The sequence below is a fragment of the Salmo trutta genome, chromosome 4 (genome assembly GCF_901001165.1).
Source record: "Salmo trutta chromosome 4, fSalTru1.1, whole genome shotgun sequence".
Classification (NCBI taxonomy): Eukaryota; Metazoa; Chordata; class Actinopteri; order Salmoniformes; family Salmonidae; genus Salmo; species Salmo trutta.
In genome coordinates this window covers 41,643,863-41,660,650 of record NC_042960.1, presented here as the reverse complement: position 1 = coordinate 41,660,650, position 16,788 = coordinate 41,643,863, and the positions used below count along the sequence as shown (strand labels likewise).

Sequence of the window (16,788 nt, the reverse complement as noted above, 5' to 3'; positions counted from 1 at the left end):
TTTCCACCAGAGCCTCCACTCGACTTCATTCAACACATCACTATGTGTCTCCTGCAGAAACAACACCTGTACATTTTTTTTTTACATATTCACCCAACACACTCCTCTTTCCCGCATCTCTGGCGCCATTTATATTGAGCGAGCCTACCCGTAGAGTCTCCATAAGAAGTGGGAGAAAAGCCAGCAGAGAAAGAGACCAATAGCAAAGCTCAAAAGCCCCAGTGTCAGACAGAAAATATACATCTAAACAGTGTCTGAAGGTAAACCTTTACGCACTGTTGTGACCCACTTCCTCAACCTTAACCGTTTCCTGGGTGAGAGGACAACATGCCCCTCATTTTTCATAGCATGTTGTACTGATCTTACAAACTTTCTTGGATCAGAAAAAAAGCCTCAAGATGAACTTTTTTCCCCTTGGTCTCATTCAGGAACCTTGTCAGTTCTCTCAACGTGAACTTAGACCCCTCTGCTTGACTGGCTGTCAGCTCCGGGCCCATTGAAGTGGAGTCTGAAAAAAATAACTCCTCATCCTCTTCCTCAGACTCACTTTCCTCCTCATCTCTATCTCCCACCCTGACCACCTGCCCTTCCTCTCTGGTCAGAGCATCCCCCACAGCAACAGGCAAAGTTTCCACGGTGCCTTTGACCACACCCTTTGTCCTTTTCCGCTTGACACCCTCCTCCTCCCCCCTAGTCTCTTACACTTCCCCACTATACTCTCCTCATCCACTAGCATAACCTGACTAGACCCAGCATCATCTATCCCACCCTCCATCGCATGACTAGGCCCAGCATCATCTACACCACCCTCCATAGCATAACTAGGCCCAGCCTCCGCTACCCCACCATCTCTAGCCTGACTAGACCCAGCCTCCGCTACCCCACCATCTCTAGCCTGACAAGATCCAGCCTCCGCTACACCACCCTCCATTGTGACAACAATTTTGGACCCCCTTGTGGCCCCCCCTAAATGTGGAGTATGAAATAATTTTTACATAACCAATTTTTGCTATCGTTCTTTTTTTTACATCCGTTATTAGACAGTGGCAAGATGATGATTATGAACATGGTCTTTTGCCTGCTAATGCCTGTGATGCAGTGAAGAAAACGATATGACAACAATAACGTCTAATGTAACTGGCCCCTCTAACAGTACAACTGGCCCCAGGTTGGCTCCCCCAGTTGAAATGGTCTAGAACTGCCACTGAGCGGCATCTGCCTGAAAACCTGCCGACAGTACACGAAAACAGCTAGCAAACTTACCAAAACGACTCAGCTCTTTCCTGATTTGATCATCCTTAATAAACGGAGGCAAATTTGCAACAACCACTCTTGTCGAAGGGGTAGAGAGAGGTGAAACTGGCACCAACACATCCCTTACAAATATTCCGCTAGCAATTAGCCTACCAACCAAATCTGCTCTTTTCATGAACACAACCACAGCTTTGTTCATTCTAGAAGCAGAATGTATAAATTCAGCTCCTACCTGTTCACCGACCGCGAGCAGAACCTCCTCCACCTTAACTCCATTCTCAGGAACACACCTGAATCCATGCCGTATCGACAGCGTCTCCTCCGCGCTAGGCTGAGAAGCCGCGCACGCCACACCTTCCAAACCCCAGGAAACTTACTCTGTCCTCTTCCACCCTAACTTTGAAAAAAACTGTGGATACCGCTAAAACAAATATTGCATTAATCCTCCACGATAGAAAAATAAAATTGCAAGAAAAGACCAAGGAAATAATCAAGAAAGTTAGTTAGGACGGAGCCCTCCACACCAAACACTCAAACTCCCAAAAATTCCCAGCATGCACTGCAAGAGAGAGAGACAGAGAGACAGAGAGACAGAGAGACAGAGAGACAGAGAGACAGAGAGACAGAGAGACAGAGAATGTGTACACAGTATGTTCTGCCCCCTCTTTTTTCTAATTAACTCTCTCTGTATTTCTCTCTCCCTCATGGACCTTAACTCACCCCTCACCCTCTCTCCTACCACAGTGAGATGGCCCAGAGTGAAAAACAGGTTCAACTACATGGTGACCTGGATGAGCAGAGTAAGGCAGAGAGGAGAACTGAGACGACCACCATGCTAACTACTGGATGAGTACAGCTTAGACCTCACTCACCCTCTCAAGGAGATCACAGAAAGGGTTGATTGGAAGCAGTATGATAACTGTTCACACACACACACACACACACACACACACACACACACACACACACACACACACACACACACATACACACACACACACACACACAGCACTCTGGGTCAGGTGGGTTACACAAACATGAGAATTGAAACTTCAGAGATCAAACAGTTTACTTTTAAGTTCTTTTGATTGTCACCTTCAATTCTCTGCTCTCTATTGAACCTGATGCAAGAGATGAGCTGAGGATAACTGACAGAGGAAGTGACTTGACTTGCTATGGGCCTTTTATATACTACTATATATAGTTATTACTATAACTTCTTTACTACCCACACAGAGTGTTGTCATAGGGTCCTAGGGTTAAATAGGAGCAGTATTTGGCAGGTGTTCTAAGTCGGTGTTAGTGCACAAGGTCTTAAAGGGGAACCGTTTCTGGTAGGCGATCTAGTCACTGTTACGGAACAAAGTCTTGTAAATGAATGAAAAAGCAACAGCATACCCGAAGGTCTGAATAATCCCAGATTTACATAAATTAGACACCAGTTAGATTGGGGGAGGGGTGGTTCTGTGAAAACCAGTGCACACATGCTTCCAAAACACAGATTATTCAGAAACAAAAAGCACTGGAATAATACGGTATCAACCAACATAACACATAAAACACAGCATCACATGACCATGTAGAAAATGTTGTTTTCCATCAATACATACAGATGTCATCATATTCTTACTAAAAAATAGTATTTGCTTACGAAGTGTGGATAAGGTTTCCTCTCTAACAAACACCAACAGAGTCTGTATACCAGTCAACAGTCCTGTACACTTTAGGGCCTGTACTGTACAGCACTGATACCTTACCGGCTCCTCACACCATTACACTGTATGTAGACAGAGACCAAAGCTCAAGGGGAGCAGTTTCAGCCATAACCTTTAGGCTGGGGTACACACACAGAGGTTCCTTTATCTGTTTCTGATGATTCTGAGAGCAGAGAGGGGGAGAAGTGGGGGTCAGGTTATGGCTCTTCACTAGTGTTTTTACCTGGTGGGCATATGTGTGTTTAGGTCTGAGTCGATCAGTAAGGTGTGTGTGTGACTGTGTGTGTTTAGGAGTGTGTGCATGTGTGAGAGCGTGTTGCATGTACAAGCATGTGCTTTTGTGCATTGTGAATGTGTGTTGTCGAGCTACACTGCTATCTCATCCCCCAGGCAGTCTGGTGGTCCCTGTCTGTTGAGCACGTTTAGTAGGCGGAGGGTCTCCTCGTCAGACCCCCAGCCATATATAATATCCCTCTCCTCCATCTCCTCCCTCTCTTCTCTCTCCTCCATCTCCTCCCTCTCTTCTCTCTCCTCTGTCTCATCACTATCATCAGTGGACGCGTACTCGGACGCAATGCCAGACTCCCGGAACCTCAGCAGCTCTAGACTGCCCAGTACCTCGTCGCGGGTTGATGACATCACCACCCCCGACCCCTCCTGACCTTTCACTCCATTCTGACCCCTCTGCTGTGGAGGAGTAGCGGGGCGAGGGTCAGGTGTTGGGGGTCCGGGCAGGAAGCGGAAACATTCAAGCTTGAGGAGACACTGTTCCCTACCTAGGGGGCTGCCCAGGGGAAGGGAGGAAGAGAAGAATGGGTTGATTGTCTTGTCCTGGCCCACGCCCATGTTGATGCCCAGCGCTGGCAGGGTGAGGCTGGCGTGGTCCTGGGGTCGAGGGGTCATTGGGTCACACAACACTGGGGGGACGGTGGAACGGAAAGTGATCTCCAATAGACTGTCCTGGGAACCCACTGGAGGAGGTGAAGAGTGGGAGGGGAGAAAAGGCGGAGAGAGAAAAGAAGGATGTTAGTTTCATTAAAGATAAGCATCCTTCCACACATTGAGCTAACTGAGCTTACATTCACCTGTTTAACTGCTAGCATGAGGCTAATTCCCATCCACCCCTGGTAGGGAGTGTGAAACGGTGTCAAACACTACATTAGGAGGAGGTGAGGTGTGGAGTGTGATATCAGGAGGAGAGGAGGGGGCTGAGGTGTAGAGCTGGTTGGTCCGCTGAGGTGTAACACGTTGTATAATGATGCAGCTGAAAAATGTGTGAAGTAATGTAACATGTTACACGATAACATGCTGGTTGGTCCGCTGGGGTCTACGCTTGGCCTGTCAGCTTAAAGAGGTGTGATATAGTGTGTGATGAGAGAGAGATGGGGGAGGGAGAGAATACATGTGCAATAAGGGAGGAGAAGACAAACAGGGTCTTTGAGTGGATAATGAGATGAAGGGAGTCTGTGTGTACATGTGTGTCATGCGAATGTTTGTGTGTGTGTGTGTGGTCATTTAATGAATCACTGTGTGTACTCACTGGACCTGGACCCAGACATTTTGACCTCCAGTTCCTGGATCTGTTTGACCAGTAGAGAGATGTGCTGCAGCAGGTCCTTGTTCTGGAGCAGCAGCTGATGCACTCTGGCCTGGGCCTCCAGTCTGGCTGTAGCCTCCGCACTCACTTGGTCCTTCAACAGGTGCACCTGGGGGGAGACAACACACACACACACCTGAGATAAGGACATACTTGGAAGAGAGAGAACACACATGCATGCACACACACACACAAGATACTGCTGTACGGTATGTTCATACACATGAGAGAGAGAGAGAACAGACACTCCTGAGATATGCCTGTACACAAACAAACACTCAATAGTGACTTCAGACTATTGAGTGCCACTGTAAGTATGTCTGTGTATTTCTGTATGTCTCACACCAAAGCCCATAACTAGTGGAGCAAGACGAGGACTGTCACACTTCAAGTTTAAGCTTATGAAAATGTAATGCCATGAGTGTTCTGTCGCAGGATTAAACCAAGAGAAGAAGAAGAAATACAGTTCCCATTAAAGGCTGCAGCCTGCAGTGGCATTAGTCACTAATCATAGAAACCAGAGACTAAGAAGAAAAAAAAATGTTTCTCCTCTAGCCCAGGCTTCAACACCAGGCTCAGGGGACAGACAACCCTTGGGATTATCATAGGAGCGAACAGCGCTGTTTGGATTCCTAGCCATGTCTTCTCAGAAACAGTACACATGGAGAGAGACTGATGATCCCCGGAATTCTACAATATCAAGGGATGTGCATGCACTTTAGTCTACATGGTAATACTAGCCAGAACTTACAGTTGAAGTCGGAGGTTTACATACACCTTAGCCAAATACGTTTAAACTCAGTTTTTCACAATTCCTGACATTTAAGCTTAGTAAAAATTCCCTGTTTTAGGTCAGTTAGGATCAACACTTTATTTTAAGAATGTGAAATGTCAGAATAATAGTAGAGAGGATTATTTATTTCAGCTTTTATTTCTTTCATCACATTCCCAGTGGGTCAGAAGTTTACATACACTCAATTAGCATTTGGTAGCATTGCCTTTAAATTGTTTAACTTGGGTCAAACGTTTCGGGGAGCCTTCCACAAGCTTCCCACAATAAGTTGGGGAAGTTGGCCCATTCCTCCTGACAGAGCTGGTGTAACTGAGTCAGGTTTGTAGGCCTCCTTGCTCGCACACGCTTTTTCAGTTCTGCCCACAAATTTTCTATGGGATTGAGGTCAGGGCTTTGTGATGGTCACTCCAATACCTTGACATTGTTGTCCTTAAGCCATTTTGACACAACTTTAGAAGAATGCTTGGGGTCATTGTCCATTTGGAAGACCCATTTGCGACCAAGCTTTAATTTCCTGACTGATGTCTTGAGATGTTGCTTCAATATATCCACATAATTTTCCTCCCTCATGATGTCATCTATTTTATGAAGTGCACCAGTCCCTCTTGCAGCAAAGCATCCCCAAAACATGATGCTGCCACCCCCGTGTTTCACGGTTGGGATGGTGGTCTTCGGCTTGCAAGCCTCCCCCTTTTTCCTCCAAACATAACGATGGTCATTATGGCCAAACAGTTCTATTTTTGTTTCATCAGACCAGAGGACATTTCTCCAAAAAGTACGATCTTTGTCCCCATGTGCAGTTGCAAACCGCAGTCTGGCTTTTTTATGGCGGTATTGAAGCAGTGGCTTCTTCCTTGCTGAGTGGCCTTTCAGGTTATGTCAATATAGGACTCATTTTACTGTGGATATAGATACTTTTGTACCCGATTCCTCCAGCATCTTCACAAGGTCCTTTGCTGTTGTTCTGGTATTGATTTGCACTTTTCGCACCAAAGTACGTTCATCTCTAGGAGCCCGAACGCGTCTCCTTCCTGAGCGGTATGACGGCTGCGTGGTCCCATGGTGTTTATACTTGCGTACTATTGTTTGTACAGATGAACGTGGTACCTTCATGCGTTTGGAAATTGTTCCCAAGGAGGAACCAGACTTGTGGTCTACAATTGTTGGAAAAATGACTTGTGTCATGCACAAAGAAGATGTCCTAACAGACTTGCCCAAAATATAGTTTGTTAACAAGAAATTTGTGGAGTGGTTGAAAAACGAGTTTTAATGACTCCAACCTAAGTATATGTAAACCTCCGACTTCAACTGTAGGTGCAACCTCTTTAAAAAAAGCTGGAAGGTCATTCCAAGGTGAGACAGAGTGTCATTGGGTGTGTTGCATATATCCTGACAAGAGAAGCGATCGGGGTATAGCAAAGAATGAGGCCTATCTCACAGTGAATAGTTGACAATGAGTGCTACTGTGGTACTTCTAACTTGACATTGAGCACTTCTTCCAACTTTATGATAGTTTCTATAGGAACTTTTCTGCTGTGGTTTTCTTACATCAAGGAGCATATTTTTGGGCTTGTTATAGAGCCCATGTCTCTATAGCACTGCATTGCTCTCACTTCAAGGAGAATGGAGCATGAATGGAGTCATGAGGCTGTTGCTAGATAGTCAGAAGATACAATTCTCCTTTCATCATACCACAGCCACAAAACTCTGTAACCAAGGTAACGTGGATGTATAGCTTTCTGTCGTCATTATTGATGCAATTACTGTAAAGAGAAACAGTTGATGGTGATGAAATGAGAAAAACAGCTGAAGGACTTTGTGTCTAATGAGAAACCTCTGAACTGTGCAGACACAAGATGGAGCCACTCCATCTCAAGGCTTCCACTTACTGTAATGTACTCCCCTTCAACACCACACCCTCCCCTCATCCTATCTCTTCTCACTTCCACTTCCTGTACTCTCCCCATCACACCCCTCACCCTCCTCTTTCCCCATCTTCTCATCCTCCATTCACCCCTGGACGGTAAACGCCAGGAAGGAGAGAGGGTAAAAGACAGATCAGATTCCATCATCACTCCACTTAGCGACAAATAGCAGTGATCTAGCCTCCATTAAAGCGGGCCATCAGCGTCAGAGCTCATCTGTAAATCCCGACAGTCTAACGGCACTGTCAGGGTAATATGCCACCATACGAACCCAGGGTTGTGGGTTCGATTCCCACGGGGGACCAGTACGGAAAAAAATGTATGAAATGTATGCATTCACTACTGTAAGTCGCTCTGGATAAGAGCGTCTGCTAAATGACTAAAATGTAAATGTAAATATGACACATCAAGCACTGCCAGGACAGAACATGAGATATGTGACTATGAGGAGAAGATACACTGTACTGATCAAAGTGTGAAAGGTAAACTGAGTTTAGTCCAACATGCCTTGGAGAAGGAAGGTGTCGTATTTGTCCTGGATTTATCTGAGATGTGACTGTGAGACATGCTCCTGAAACGCAGCCTGAATAATAACATGGAGAACGGAGATACTAAATGTGTCTGTGATGATTGAGAGATAAAGATAACAGCAGAGAGGGGGAGCGAGAAAGAGAGTGAGAGTGAGGGAGGGAGACAAAGTTCAAGTTGAGCCAGACAGCATTTTATGCATATTTAATCAAATAAACAATAATGAAATGCTTTGAGGCACAGTTTGGTTTGATGAGAGGATTCCACAGGTTATCAATTCTGGGACTGGAGGCACTGAGGACCCTGTTCACATCCATCTGCCCGACAGTAGATGACATCTACCAACATGTAGAGCGAATCTTGAAGCTTGACATTCTCCCCTTCCGCAACAAGAAGTTGGGGACACAGTTACACCAAGACCAGAAAGCTGTGAACATCCCAGAGGCTGGAACAAAACGTCTTAACGTAGGTGACACTATCCTACCCCCATTCTCTGTGCCAAGGAAGCATCTTCCCTGAGAGCCACCAAAGAGGCCAGGCACTGGTAGACTGGGGCTTACTGTCGTGAGACCACAGAAGATGGACCTCTTCAGCTAGGCTGGGTCATCTTGGTGGTCTTGGTGGCCTGCCTCTCCGGTTAACTTGGTGACGCACCCTGCCTCGATGGGCTTTTGGATCTCGGCATTGTATACTTTTGCCTTTCCGGGGTCCTTTGGCAACCTCTTAGTTCAGGCTTCTAGGATGTTCACAGCTTCCTGGTCTTGCCGTGACCAACGTCATGCTGCGGAAAGGAGAGAGCTGATGTGAACAGGCATTGCTGGGTTTGTACCTGCTTAGGCATGTGACCATCAGGGCTCTGGAGTGTCCAACCAAACTGCATATGTACAGCTGCTGGTCTACCAGCTGGCCCAACCTATCAGGTTGGTATAGTCCGCTCCGATGAGCAGCAGTGGGTGTGCCTTGTCAAAGGCATCATGTGGGATGCCCCTTAGATGGCGATAGCACTTCTACACGGCTGGCACGGGATAGGACTGCTCATCAAGGGCCAGTCGATCGGCTGTGAAAGCTCCCTTTATGGGGTACCTCTCTGCTGGCCTGGCCACAGGGGGATACTTGAAAATTGACTGATGAGCCAGTAAGATGAGCAGCGTGGTGTTGAATTTTCATCAGGGCTATGACTCCTCCTAGCCTTCTGAGGGGAGGATGATTGTCCACTCTGCTCCATCATCTAAAATGGCATACGTATTCAGAGACTTCTGGCCAGTCCTGAGCACGACTGGCACTGCCTTTAGGTAGACTCGTGGGTGAGGTAGATTTTGTCTAGAGGGGTGACAAGCAGGACACTGGAGCTCGGCTTGGCAACACTATGAAGCACTTATTGATGTGCTTCATTACATTCTCTGCATGGTTTTCTCTGGGTGCATGCATCAGGGCCATGGTTAGTGCAGCCACACTTTACATTTTTCTTTTTTCTTGAACCTTTATTTAACTAGGCAAGTCAGTTAAGAACTAATTGTTATTCACAATGACGGCCTACGCTGGGCCAATTGTGCGCCGCCCTATGGGACTCCCAATCATGGCCAGTTGTGATACAGCCTGGATTTGAACAAGGGTGTCTGTAGTGACACCTCTAGCACTGAGATGCAGTGCCTTAGACTGCTGCGCCACTCGGGACCCCACTTCCGGTAATGCTTACTGTCCTTGATCCACTTTTGATATGTTCTGACGGCTGCTTCACTATCTCTGTGCACTAAGATATATAGTGTTCAACACTGTGGAAGAGGTCCAGGCAGGTGAGCCGGCTTGAGTGGTGCAACAGGTCCAGGCAGGTAAGTTAGGTGGAGCGGTGCAGTAGGTCCAGGCAGGTGAGCTACCTGGAGAGGTTCAGCAGCTCCAGCCGGGTAAGCTAGATGGAGCGATGCAGCAGGTCCAGGCAAGTGAGCTGGTCCAGGCAAGTGAGTAGGACAGGAGTGGTCCATGGAGGATTAGCTGGCTGGGCAGGTGCAGCCCACGGTTGGTCAGTTGAATAGAATAGAGCAGCTGACGGAGTCTGAGCTTGTGTCATGCAGACTAAGCCTGAGCTGGTGGGTGGAACAGCTGGTGTTTGGAAGACTGGTAGCTCAGGGCGTGCCCACCAGTCCATGACTGGTTTGGTGGGGTTAACAACATCAAGGTAGAGTGCATTGTCACATTTCCATAATGCTGGTAGGGACTTTCGGCCAACTGCCTACTTGAAATTTGTGTTTGTGGCAGTGATTTTGTGACAGTGTAGGTCTGTGTGGTGATGGTGGCCTCTGTAGCGATGGTGACTTTCTACAGGGTCGACCTCGGCAGGGCTTCCATTTCTGCCGAGGAATATGTTAGCGGTAGGGTGACTGAAACGTGGGCAGCAGTGTCCTGTGGGCTAGCCATGAGCTGGGTGTAGTTTAGTGTAGTGATCACTTCTTGCTCTCACAGTGTTGGGGCAGAGGATCCGAACACGGGATAGCTGGTCGACCGGGGTCGCAGTTTTGGCCTGCTGTCCTCCACTGGGATGTAGCTCCCTGGTGCTGGCACTCTGCACCTGCACTCCTCCTCCCAAGGAGTCAGATAAACTGTGGATTCCTGTTGGAAAGGTAACAGACATCGGGCATGTGCTGCCACGGGTTGTTGTCAATGTTGTAGAGGAATCAGTACACATTGTTTTCTGAGATAACGTTTGGGGATGGGATCTTCTGACTGTGAGACTGTTGCTGTGTTTCTTTGCTCCTCTGCCGTGTCACAGTAGGTGCATTGCATCTGGCTCGAAAGACCAATGTTACACTATCAAATTATATTCCTAAACAAAGATGGCGTCCTGCTCAGGTGACCTGTCACCTGACCCTACAAAGATGGCTGCAGAGCACACCAAACATTCTTTGTTTTGGCAGCCATCAGAGGACTCTCCACCAGTATGCGTTATTGACCAAAGAGTGTTGTCTGTAACTTTGATGCCTTATATTCACTGTTATTCTTATAGTTGTGGTGGAAAAAGTATCCAATTGTCATATTTGATTGAAAGTAAAGATGCCTTAATAGAAAGTAAAAGTGAAAGTCACCCAGTAAAATACTACTTAAGTAAAAGTCTAAAAGTATTTGGTTTTAAATATACTTAAGTATCAAAATTAAATGTAATTGCAAAAATATATTTAAGCATGAAAAGTATAAATAATTTCAAATTGCTTATATTAAGCAAACCAGACGGCACAATTTTATTCTTTAAAATGGTTTTATTTACGGATAGCCAGGGGCACACTCCAACCCTCACATAATTTACAAACAAAGCATGTTTGTTTAGTGAGTCCGCCAGATCACAGGCAGTAGGGAGGATAAGTGTGTGAATTGGACCATTTTCCTGTACTCCTATGCATTCAAAATATAATGAGTACTTTTGGGTGTTAGCGAAAATGTATGGAGTAAAAAGTACATCATTTTCATTAGGAATGTAGTAAAGTAAAAATGTTGAAAAACAAACTGTAAAATACAGATATCCCAAAAAACAATGAAGTAGTACTTTAAAGTATTTTTACTTAAGTACTTTACACCATTGAGTTCAACTTAATAGCTTGATGTGTTATGTTTGGACTCATTATCATTCATTGATGCTGATGATAAATGGTCAAGTGTTCATTGGATTCTTGTCCACCTCACTCTAACTGGAGCCGACTTGGTGGTTAGCATCCACCCACAACTTAGTCTTTAGTCTCAATACACTACATCTACTCTAGCCTGGTCTTATTGATGGCTCAATAATTTGTTTCTAATTAACTGTAACAAGTTAAAACTGTATTGAACTTCCAGTGACACCTGCAAGTCTGGATTAGCCAACAGCCAAGTGCATCTGTTGAAAAGGGTTTCGATCAACGATTTAGTGTCAAGATTTACGTCCCTAGAATAACCAGAGGATGTACAACTCTATTACCACCCAGTTCAGGATTATCCTCATGCTGCCAGGCAGAGAGAATAAACAAACAAATATTCACACTTCCCTGAAAATGTTAGTGATCCTTCTCTCCTCCTCTCCCCCATCCTTCCATCCTATTCTCTCTTTCCAACCCTAGATGATTGTGATGAGTGTGAGCTTTCACAGACCAGCTAACTACCCTAAAATCTCAGCTACTGTCAGCACTTTGTTTGGAAGTCCATTCAGTCTCAGAGATTTGGCGCTGTAGCAACCTAACTGGGCCGATTGCTATTCGCTCCCCTCCAGGCCATCCCTCTGAGACGTGAAGGGAAGTGATGTACTTGACCCACCTTGACGCCTGATTGGCTTAGAATAAAGAATCTGTCTCTTCCTTCCTGTTGCACAAAGTTAGTAACATCACTGTCTCAAGGCCATTGACTGACTGCACTGGCAGATAGGGGATAGAGGTGTCAGGACCAGCTACCCGGTTACCCAGTCTCACACCCACACACACACACACACTCTGGCCTTCAGAACTAGACTTTATAAGGCAGTCACATCCTCCTCTCCCTCACTTATTCATAATTTCAAAATGTTTAGTTTTATAATAAGCTTATTATTGTCTTCTTTTTAACCTCTAAGTGGGTTTTTAATTCTCCATTCTCATTAAGGGGCAGTTGAAACTACCCGTGGGCTAAGTCTTAATGCCACACAGCACGGCAGGCAGCAGAACTAATGGGTTTAGTGCCTGTTGCCATGCCTGTGCTGGGGTTTGGACAGACAGATAAGCAGGATAAGGACAAAGACTGTGTCGCTCCCGCTGGCTGGCTCTGATGCTCCACGGCACCACCTTAGACTTTAATAATATCCTCTTAAGGATCCCGTAGGATCAGTGTCCCTTTACTGGGACTGTTGTTGCTAACGTGTGCTAATGTGACTAGAATGACGTTGTAAGTAACAGCAAACTTTCCAGGACGTAGACATGTCTTATATGGGTAGAAAGCTTACATTCTTGTTAATCTAACTCCACTGTCCAATTTACAGTAGCTATTACAGTGAAAAAACACCATGCTATTGTTTGAGGAGAGTGCACAACAACAAACAGCTTTTATCACGGCAACTGATTTGAGCCACTCACCTCTGAAGGTAAATAATGTACTTACATTCAGTAATCTTGTCATCCTGAGGTTCCCAGAGATAAAATGTAGCATAGTTTTGTTTGATAAAATGTAGGAACTGGGTTCTACAGTTTGAACCCCTGCTGTATCTAATTCACATGTCCATGCCTGGGATTTGTAGAAGGAAAGTTCTCTTTCAATGCCAAAAACACTGTCTGTGGTTGTATGTGAAGAGGCAGGGCTTTCCCCAGGGAACCATCTCCCACCACGCTGCTGGATAAATGAATAAACTACACCATTAGCTCTCATCGCATGACATCAAAGGCCTAAGATGAAGTAGACTGTGACATGAGACTGTGTATGTGAGACATAAAGTGTCAAAAGTGATTTTCTACTACCTTCTACGAGGTCCATGTGTGAGACTGTCAGGCTTGTTGCTAACGCTCTGACAGTGTGTGTGTGTGTGTGTGTGTGTGTGTGTGTGTGTGTGTGTGTGTGGAGTTGTGTGTAAATACAGTAGTTTGAGCACAGTTGTGAAATTGTTGCCACTGGTCTCCAGGCGCTTCGTTGACTGTGTGCTTGTGTGTGTTTGTTGATTCCGCACAGCTAGTGTGAGGAGCGAATGACCTATGTGTCCTAACTAGGTCATTGAAAACCAATCTGACTTTATACAATAGTAACCAGAGGTGTGACCAAGTCACTATTATTCGAGCCACAAGCAAGTCTCATGCCACAAGGTCTGAGTCTCAAGCCGAGTCCCAAGTAGAACGGGTCAAGACTCGAGTCAAGTCAAAGTCGTGCATTCTAAGAGCAAGTTGAGTCACAAGTTTTCAAGTCAAGTCTCAAGTCAAGTAAAAAAAAAAATCTATACATGCAACGACTTGTTGAACTAAAAACCTTTGTATATTTATTGAGGCTACTAGGGGTTGCACAGCAGTCATAAGGGTATGAAATCAGCAGACGGCAAGGCAGGTTGACGTGCTGAGAGTGTAGATTTATTTACAGGTCTTGGTGATCCAACGGTGAAAGCGCCATATCATACAAAATATACAAGTAGGTCTACCAAATACACACGGGCAATATTCCGAAAGATTTAGCCTCTGTAACTGGCTTAACCTGTCCTATCTGAACAGACACAGGGAGAGGGTAAGGCTGTACAGCCTCCCCTTGAGAAACCACATGGAATCTGTCTAACAGGAGCTCAAACAGGTACACCTATTGTACATAATATAAGCACTTGGCCCCCAGGACCATACAATTACCCTATTGGCAATTACAACCAATAAACTGGTTCTATAATGTAAAAGGCAATTTCCACATCCATTGTTACATTGGTACATTTGTCTTAACCTTAATGATATTTCAACAACATGCTTACATGGAAAAATCATTTTCTCTTATTCAACGTTCTGACTCCAAAGCGTGGAGCGAAGGCCACATAGCCTATTTCTATGCACACTGAGGTGCGCGCGCTCCTATTACTCACAACAGAAATGACAGAGACTTAGGACACAGACACACAGAATACTAACATAATATGAACAAAGGAAACCATACATTTAATTAAATAAACTTCTACCTCATGAGTCTTGTGAATGTTCATGTGCACTATAAACATTGTGCCCACTCAGAGCAGTGTAAGAAATGGTTGGCTAAATGAAAATGTATCGTAGGCTTCTCAAACATTAAGCAGAAATGTCTATATGTTGCAAAAAACGTTACAGGGGTGGAATGATGAAATGCTAGCAATTATTGTATTATTATATACTGCTCAAAAAAATAAAAGGGAACACTAAAATAACACATCCTAGATCTGAATGAATGAAATAATGTTATTAAATACTTTTTTCTTTACATAGTTGAATGTGCTGACAACAAAATCACAAAAATAATCAATGGAAATCCAATTTATCAACTCATGGAGGTCTGGCTTTGGAGTCACACTCAAAATTAAAGTGGAAAACCACACTACAGGCTGATCCAACTTTGATGTAATGTCCTTAAAACAAGTCAAAATGAGGCTCAGTAGTGTGTGTGGCCTCCACGTGCCTGTATGACCTCCCTACAACGCCTGGGCATGCTCCTGATGAGGTGGCGGATGGTCTCCTGAGGGATCTCCTCCCAGACCTGGACTAAAGCATCCGCCAACTCCTGGACAGTCTGTGGTGCAACATGGCGTTGGTGGATGGAGCGAGACATGATGTCCCAGATGTGCTCAATTGGATTCAGGTCTGGGGAACGGGCGGGCCAGTCCATAGCATCAATGCCTTCCTCTTGCAGGAACTGCTGACACACTCCAGCCACATGAGGTCTAGCATCGTCTTGCATTAGGAGGAACCCAGGGCCAACCGCACCAGCATATGGTCTCACAAGGGGTCTGAGGATCTCATCTCGGTACCTAATGGCAGTCAGGCTACCTCTGGCGAGCACATGGAGGGCTGTGTGGCCCCCCAAAGAAATGCCACCCCACACCATGACTGACCCACCGCCAAACCGGTCATGCTGGAGGATGTTGCAGGCAGCAGAACGTTCTCCATGGTGTCTCCAGACTCTGTCACATGTGCTCAGTGTGAACCTGCTTTCATCTGTGAAGAGCACAGGGCGCCAGTGGCGAATTTGCCAATCTTGGTGTTCTCTGGCAAATGTCAAACGTCCTGCACGGTGTTGGGCTGTAAGCACAACCCCCACCTGTGGACGTCGGGCCCTCATACCACCCTCATGGAGTCTGTTTCTGACCGTTTGAGCAGACACATGCACATTTGTGGCCTGCTGGAGGTAATTTTGCAGGGCTCTGGCAGTGCTCCTCCTGCTCCTCCTTGCACAAAGGCGGAGGTAGCGGTCCTGCTGCTGGAGTGTTGCCCTCCTACGGCCTCCTCCACGTCTCCTGATGTACTGGCCTGTCTCCTGGTAGCGCCTCCATGCTCTGGACACTACGCTGACAGACACAGCAAACCTTCTTGCCACAGCTCGCATTGATGTGCCATCCTGGATGAGCTGCACTACCTGAGCCACTTGTGTGGGTTGTAGACTCCGTCTCATGCTACCACTAGAGTGAAAGCACCGGCAGCATTCAAAAGTAACCAAAACATCAGCCAGGAAGCATAGGAACTGAGAAGTGGTCTGTGGTCACCACCTGCAGAACCACTCCTTTATTGGGGGTGTCTTGCTAATTGCCTATAATTTCCACCTGTAGTCTATTCCATTTGCACAACAGCATGTGAAATGTATTGCCAATCAGTGTTGCTTCCTAAGTGGACAGTTTGATTTCACAGAAGTGTGATTGACTTGGAGTTACATTGTGTTGTTTAAGTGTTCCCTTTATTTTTTTGAAGTGTGTATTTATCAATAACAGCTGGTGCGAAAAATCTAAAATTCAAGAAGTCTCAAGGTTTTTCTCGCCTGAGGTAGAGTACCTCATGATATGTTGGGGCTCCCAAGTGGCGCAGCGGTCTAGGGCACTGCATCTCAGTGCAAGAGGAGTCACTATAGTACCTGCTTCAAATCCAGGCTGTATCACATCCAGACGTGATTGGGAGTCCCATAGGGTGGCGCACAATTGGCCTAGCGTTGTCTGGGTTTGGCCGGTGTAGGCCGTCATTGTAAATAAGAATTTGTTCTTAACTGACTTACCTAGTTAAATAAAGGCTAAAATAAAAATGTAATATAGATTTACCACATAGGGCCTATGCTTTTAAACATGTGAAAGCAGCAGCAAACATTTCAACAAGAGAAAAAAAGCACTCTCCACTGGCATAAGTTTGGAGAGCGAAGTAAACAATGAATATTCTTGATCACCAAACAATTTTTGGAGCTGCATATTTATTTATTACAGCAATCCTCTCTCCCTACAATTTGACGTTTGCACTAAACTCAATCCTATAACTGTACGGCAAATCAGCAATATGTTCGCTAGTTCACCAGACCTGTGTTGATTGA

General features: G+C 45.6%; 1 protein-coding gene across 2 annotated transcripts in view; it reads right to left on the bottom strand.

The window, feature by feature from the left end:
- The window catches only part of LOC115192357 (carboxyl-terminal PDZ ligand of neuronal nitric oxide synthase protein), a 248,088-nt gene that overhangs the window by 20,539 nt on the left and 210,761 nt on the right, over positions 1-16,788 (bottom strand). For both annotated transcript variants that reach the window (XM_029750756.1, XM_029750757.1), the window contains exons 9-10: positions 4,510-4,675; positions 3,746-3,940 (exon numbers count right to left, since the gene is read on the bottom strand). In XM_029750756.1, coding sequence (XP_029606616.1) covers positions 3,746-3,940; positions 4,510-4,675 — 361 coding nt within the window. The remainder of the gene's footprint in view (positions 1-3,745; positions 3,941-4,509; positions 4,676-16,788) is intronic.